At 46.0% G+C, this 7,371-nt stretch overlaps 1 protein-coding gene across 1 annotated transcript in view; it reads right to left on the bottom strand.

Annotated features, from left to right (window-relative positions):
- Nucleotides 1-1,269: 1,269 nt before the first annotated feature.
- CHRNG (cholinergic receptor nicotinic gamma subunit) overlaps nucleotides 1,270-7,371 on the bottom strand; it is a 22,387-nt gene continuing 16,285 nt past the window's right edge. Inside the window, exons 7-10 of the mRNA XM_015827289.2 lie at nucleotides 7,214-7,328; nucleotides 6,046-6,253; nucleotides 4,128-4,261; nucleotides 1,270-1,434 (exon numbers count right to left, since the gene is read on the bottom strand). Of these exons, the coding sequence (XP_015682775.2) occupies nucleotides 1,270-1,434; nucleotides 4,128-4,261; nucleotides 6,046-6,253; nucleotides 7,214-7,328 (622 nt within the window). The remainder of the gene's footprint in view (nucleotides 1,435-4,127; nucleotides 4,262-6,045; nucleotides 6,254-7,213; nucleotides 7,329-7,371) is intronic.

Genomic DNA, 7,371 nt, shown 5'->3' with positions numbered 1-7,371 from the left:
CTTTTCTGATTTGCTGGTCAGTGACTTTTGTTGGGCAAATTTCCTTCCTAATCCTGCCTGAAAGGTGTTTAATGGCTTTATTGTTGTGTGTTCGTTAATCCTAATTGCTGCTAGCCAGTTCTCCATTTAGTGTGTGTTGCCACCTAGCCTCAGGCTGCTGCTGAATCAGGTGTGTTTGCCTGGCTATTCCCTCGCTGGGATGAGGAGGGGGTGTCCAGCTCTCATCATGCCTAAGTGGGGGGGTTGGATGAGAAGACCTCTAAGGCCCCTTCCAGCTCTCCTCTCCTCTCCTCTCCTCTCCTTCTATTCTTGGGTGGCTGAGGAATTCTGGGAGTTGAAGTCCACAAGTCTTAACGTTGCCAAGGATGGGGACCTCTGATGTAGGCCAATACTAATGTTATTGTAAAGTTATTGTAACAGAATTAGTCTGAATTAGGCTTTCCCCCTCTCTGCCTTTATCTTCATGAGAACCAGGCAGGATTTTGTCTGAGATGCTTTCTCAGGTTACAGTTCTGCTCTAGACTCAGCTTTCTGTTATCCAATTGTCGTCTGGGTAGTATCTTTCCCCTTGAGGCAATTCCCTCCACAACGAGTCAAATCAAATTGAGCTTGACCAAATATTCAGAAAGGCAGTCCAAACCTTCCCGTCGGAAGTTTTGAGTTTAGAGTTACCCAGACTGACAAACACAGCTTTAACACCAATCCCAAACACAAATAGATAGGTAAGCTTTATTGTCGTTTTTTTGTTTTTTTTACTGTGGGCACAATGGCACAGATTAAAAATGAAATGCAGTTGCTTGCTCTCAAAGTGTACACCAGGGGTAGTCAACCTTGGCTCTTTTATGACTCGTGGACTTCAATTCCCAGAATTCCTGAGCCAGCTTAGCTTAGCTGGCTCAGGAATTCTGGGAATTGAAGTCCACAAGTCATAAAAGAGCCAAGGTTGACTACCCCTGGTGTACACATACCCAACATGCATTTAAACATACTATATACAACGTAGTATACAACATACAAATCACGCAGGTTTGGCTCTTGAGCGGGCCAAAGGCTCTTGATCAAGGCTGTTGGGGGATTCTAGGAGTTGAAGTTCATGCTTCGTCAAGTTGTCGAGGTTGAGAAACAGGCGTATTTCTGCAAGATGGCTGAAGTCCAGAGTTCCTAGGTTAGACCCCCCCCCAAAGCCTTACACTGCAGCCTGGTTCTCTGTACAATATTCCTCCAAGCAGAGGATCCACTTGAAATCTGAATCCAGTTCCTGGCTCACTTCTAAGGCAGATATCGCTTTGGATCTCCCACAAAAGGTTTTCCCGGAGCTTGGTTGAACTGAGCCATCAGGAAGACCCCAACGGTGCCAAAGATAAAAACGGAGGCCATGATGAGGAAGCAGACCCGGTCAATGACTCTCCCCACCAGGATCCATTCTTCATTTTCCTGGAAAGAAAGAAAAAAAAATCAAGGGAACTTGGGGGAAAAAAAGTGTTAATTTTCCTGGAAGGAAGGAAAAGTCAGGAGAACCGCAAGGCAGAATCTCTCCAAATGGAGAAGAACAGTGGGCCCATAGGAGACATCCTGATAACTAGGGTTGTATAATGTAGAACCACAGTTGTATGCCATCCAAGGCTTCCCGGTCGTTTCAAAAAGGCAACTCAAATTCTGCCTTCCCATCGAAGAGTCAAAAAAGTCAAGATGGCCACCGCATATGTGTGTGTGATACAAATTAAAAGAAGAGCAGGATTTCCATCATGGTTGCAGCTCCCATTGCTTTCACACACACAAAGGATGATCCAGCTTTTCTCCTCACACGTGTGGGCTTCACAGCATGGACACGTGGACTTCAACTCCCAGAATTCCCCCAAAAGCATACATGGCTGTGGAATTCTGGGAGTTGAAGCCCACGCCATCTTAAAGTTGCCAAGGTTGGGAAATTGTTAAACTAGGTCGAGGCTATCTTTGGGGGATTTTTGAGAAGTCAGGGGCCTTCAAACTTGGCCCTTTTATGATTTGTGGACTTCAACTCCCAAGAGTTCCTCAGCCAGCCTCCATTTTGTTTGTTAGATTTAAGACAGGGGTCTTCAAACTTGGCCCTTTTATGACTTGAGGACTTCAACTCCCAGAATTCCTCAGCCAGTCTCCATTTTGTTTATTAGATTTAAGACAGGGGTCTTCAAACCTGGCCCTTTTATGACTTGTGAAATTCAACTCTCAGAATTCCTCAGCCAGCCTCCATTTTGTTTGTTAGATTTAAGACGGGGGTCTTCAAACTGGGCCCTTTTATGACTTGTGAACTTCAACTCCCAGAATTCCTCGGCCAGCGTGCCTGGCTGAAGAATTCTGGGAGTTGAAGTTCACAAGCAGGGGTCTTCAAACTTGGCCCCCCTCATCTTGCTGATTTTGACACAAGCACACACCCTTCCCAGTGTCCTTGTTGGAGAAGGGGGCAGCTAACCCAACTTTCCACTGAGTTGGAAACCTTTGTAAGAAAGAAGGAGGGGGAGGGGAAAAAACCCCCTTCCTTTTTACAGAAAAAAATAGAATTTTTCAAAGGCCGTGACACGGCCGACAAGTGGGACACCTTTCATGCCAAAACACGGAACAAAAAGAAGTTTCCCCCGCAGAACAATTTGTTTTCCGGCACTTTAAATCTAACTTATTTATGAAATCCAAATGAGGGAAATAAGGAGAGAGGTTGAAAATAGACCCAGCTCCAATCTGATGATCAATTTCGGCTTGCCAGAGAGAATAGATGAAAGTGGCTCTGATTGCTTCTCGGATTTGGGTCTAGGAGAAAATGCTGATAAATGTCTATTTCTTTTCCAAAGGAATGAACCTAAATAGCGAGATTTCCAATTTTCCCTTTTTTTTTCTTAAAAAAAAAGGTCTTTTAACCTGCCTCTCACCGAGACACGGAAGAACAGGCAGGGAAGCTCCAGAGGTGGGCATCAACCTCCACAAACAGCCATGTAAACTTCGAAATTTGGAGCGTTCCTGGAATGAACCGACAGGTATCCGGGATTATACAGGGAGTCCTCAACTTACGACCAGAACCGAGCCCAACATTTCCGCTGCTAAGCGAGACAGTTGTTAAGTGAGTTTTTCAAAAACCGATGCCAGGACACGGCAGCCATCATCAATACAGGCCCGGTTGCCAAGCGTTGAATTCGGACCACGGGGGAAGCTGCGATGGTCGTAAGTGTGAAAAACAGCCGTAAGTTCCTTTCCCCCCCCAATGCCGCGCAATGCCGATTCCCTCAACTGCATCACTAATCTAAGCGCAGCGATTCGCTTAGCAACGGTGGCAAGAAAGGTCGCAAAATGGGACAAAAAAACACCCTTAACACCCGTCTGGCTTAGCGACAAACATTTGGGGTTCAATTGTGGTCGTAAGTCGAGGACTGCCTGTACTGAGGTCCTTTTCCCATCACTGGAACCAGGATTGTGGCTCATGTGTGGTCGTAAGTCGAGGACTGCCTGCCCTAATATGGTTTGTGTGCAGGGCCATTGGCAAGGGGAAGTTAAAAAAAAAAAAAGCAAGATGGGAGCTGCAAGTACTATCAGTCCTGGCTACCATTTTGACTTTTTTGACCCCCCGGTTGTTGCTGGCTACCACATCTGGGGCTGCAACTATCTGGATGACCTCACTGCCATCTGGACATCCCGTGCTGATTAGGGAATTCTAGGAGATGAAGCCCTGATTAGGGAATTCTGGTAGATGGTGTCCTGATTAGGGAATTCTGGGAGTTGAAGTCCAGACCTCGAAAAGTAGCTAAGGTTGAGAAAGACTGCTGTAAGCTAACCATCTTTCCTCTCTTCAGTTTCACGGAGTACTTTTTTTATTTCTTGGAGTATCTACTACCACTTTACTCTTTCCTGCTTTGATTCCACAACCCGTTTCCAGCATGTCCTCCTCTTCTTTCAAATTTGGGGGGGATCCCTTTTGAAAGAGACACGCAGCCTGGGCCTTTTCCAGGTTCTCCTTTTTTCCTTATACCCCCATCCCACGCAAGCTCGCAGTTGCCAGGACATCTGCCCAGATGTTGACCGTGCCTGCTGTTTTAACTCGACTTACAGATGGGAAGTGGAACCTGCCCACGCGAATCCAGCCTCCCTGTTGCCATGGCACTTACGCTGTCAAAATCGTTCTTCTCTCGCAAAGTCTTGGTGATGTGGTTGCAGGCTTTCACACAGGACTGGATTTCCGGAGCCGCGTGGCGTAGGCTGTTGCAGAAGTCCTGGGGACCTCCGTTCTCCAAGCCTTCTCCTTGAAATGGAAATCAAAGGAGAGAAACATCAAAGAACAAGGCAAAGAACAAGAACAAGAGGGCCTCTGAAGAATGGCAATTTCTGCATGGAATTCTAATGCTCTTCCGTCAGAACAGAATGGAGCAGAGCAGGACAGGACAGGAATAGGAATAATAGGAATAGGAATGATGTAATGTGATGTGATGTGATGTGATGTGATGTGTTGGAATAGAATAGAATAGAATAGAATAGAATAGAATAGAATAGAATAGAATAGAATAGAATAGAATAGAGACTATACTGGACTGGACCGGACTGGAATATAAAATAGAATAGAATGGAATATAGAATGTGATGTAATGTGATGGGATGGGATGGACTGGACTGGACTGGACTGGACTAGGCTGGACTGGACTGGACTGGACTAGACTGGACTAGAACAGAACAGAACAGAATATAGACTGGACTGGAATGGACTGGAATATAAAATAGAATGGAATGGAATGTAGGATGTGATGTGTTAGAATAGAATAGAATAGAATAGAATAGGATAGGATAGGATAGGATAGGATAGGATAGGATAGGATAGGATAGGATAGGATAATAGAATGGAACAGAACGGAATGGAATATAAAATAGAATGGAATGGAATGGGATATAGAATGGGATGGGATGGGATGGGATGGGATGGGATGGGATGGGATGGGATGGGATGGGATGGGATGGGACGGGACGAAATGGAACAGAACAGAACGGAATAGAAGTCTTTATTGGCCAAGTGTGATTGGACACACAAGGAATTTGTCTCCGGTGCAGAAGCTCTCATTGTACATATAAGCAACAAATAATAAACATGACACCATGATTATAATCATAAGAAACCTTCAACATAAATTGTAAGATACAAGCAACGGAGTTATAGTCACAGAATGCTAAGTAAGCAATCAACATAAATCCTAGTAGAATACTAAATAAAAGCAATCAACACAAATCATGAGTTATAGTCACCAGAAGCTCAGGAAATAGGTAACAGGAAAGATGAGAAGGATAATAGTAATACAGCCCTACTAGGTACTTTGACATCCCAGCGCATAAGACAGTGTTGTGGGAATTAGTTGTTTAGCAGAGTGATAGCATGGTGACGGGGGGGGGGGGACTGTCTTTGCTTTCTGGTTGTTTTGGCATGCAATGCCTATACTATAGGGCTTCCTGCCTGAGCAGGGGGTTGGACTAGAAGACCTCCAAGGTCCCTTCCAACTCTCTTATTCTGACCTTCCCAAACCATTGCATAATAATAATAATAATAATAATAATAATAATAATAATAATAATAATAATAATAATAATAATAATAATAATAATAATAATAATAAAGTTGGAAGGGACCTTGGAGGTCATCAAGTCCAACCCCCTGCTCAGGCAGGAAACCATATACCATTTTGGACAAATGGCTGTCCAGTCTCTTCTTAAAAACTTCCAGTGTTGGAGCATTCACCGCTTCTGGAGGCAGGTGGTTCCACTGGTTAATTGTCCTCACAGCTAGGAAATTCCTCCTTAGTTCCAGGTTGCTTCTCTCCTTGATGAGTTTCCATCCGTTGCTTCTTGTCCTACCTTCAGGCGCTTTGGAGAATAGCTTGACTCCCTCTTCTTTGGGGCAGCCCCTGAGAGACTGAAAGACTGCTATCATGTCCCCCCCCCCCCTTCTCTTCATTAAACTAGACATACCCAATTCCAGCACCCGTTCCTTCTATGTTTTAGCCTATTAACCCAGCCAAGGTCCCCTCCGGCCTTCCAGAAGCTCACCGATTTTGGACAGGAGTATCTTCATCAGCCCGTCTCGTTCCTTCTGTCTCTCAAACAGGAGTTCGCTCCGGGCTTTCCACAGGATGTATTCCTCAGCTTTGGCCATGAGCCCCAGGGAACTCCGTCGTCGCGCGGGCCGGTTCTCGGCGGGAAGTGGGAGGCGTCTCCTGTGCATGCCCAGGTAATGGGGCACCAGGTGCAGGAAGACCTACAGAGCCAGGGGCTGAAACATGTTGGGAAGAGGGAGCAGAAAGGAACGCCGAGAAAACTTTCCGAAGGATGCCACCGTTTGTTCACGGGAGGATGGGGGGGGCAGGGAAGACCCCAAACACAGGTAGTCCTCGACTTACAGCAGTTCGTTTAGTGACCGTTCAGAGTTACAACGGCACTGGAAAAAAAGCGCGTTGTGACCGTTTTCCGTGCTCCAAATTGAGACGCTTGGCAACTGACTCGTGTTTAGGACGGTCTGCAGCGTCCTGGGGTCAGGCGATCCCGTTTTGCGACCTTTTCACAAGCAAAGTCCATGGGGAAGCCCGATTTCCTTAACCACCATTGATGGATTTAACAACCGCGGGGATCCACTGAATGGCTGTGGCAGGAAAGGTCGTAAAACGGGTCAAAATTCACTTGGCCAACGTCTCTCGACTTACTACAGATATTTTGGGCTCAATTGTGGACGTACGTTGAGGACTGCACTGTACTGATGTCCTTTTCCCATGACCGGCAGTCCTCGGTTTACGACCGTAATTGGAACCGGCATTCCCGTTGCTAAGCAAGGCGGTTTGTTTTAGTGAGTCACACCCGATTTTGTTTTGCCACGGTTGTTAAGCAAGGAAGATATTGGTAGGGCCCTGTATCTCAGCCATGGCAACTTTAATAAAGTGTGGACTTCAACTCCCAGAATTCCCCAGCCATAGCTGTCTGGGGAATTCTGGGAATTGAAGTCCACAACTCTTAAAAGTTGCCAAGGTTGGATACCCCTGGTGTAGGATGCCATTTCATATCAGGAGCCCTTTAAATTAAATCAAAGTAAATAAATCAACCCCTTCCCAAAAAAAACCCTGCAGCCCCAGCTTGACTCAAAAGTACCAAAAATAAAACAAAAGCCCAGGAAAATGGAGAAGGCCCAGCCCTTCCAGGTGGAAAGCACTGCCTCCTTCCGACTCACCTGTCGGACTCGCTCGGACATCAGGTGGGTATTGGGGGTGCGCAGAGAAACGTTGAGGACAATCACAGCGTTCACCACAATGGTGATGGTTACCACCAGGAGGAAGGTTAAATACCTTTCAACGGAAACAGAGACGCACTGCGTTTCATTTTATATTT

Source organism: Protobothrops mucrosquamatus, unplaced genomic scaffold (genome assembly GCF_001527695.2).
Source record: "Protobothrops mucrosquamatus isolate PMUCROS unplaced genomic scaffold, P.Mucros_1.0 scaffold3591, whole genome shotgun sequence".
NCBI lineage: Eukaryota > Metazoa > Chordata > Lepidosauria > Squamata > Viperidae > Protobothrops > Protobothrops mucrosquamatus.
Note: the sequence above shows the minus strand (reverse complement) of the source record. Positions and strands in the feature narration are given on the sequence as shown.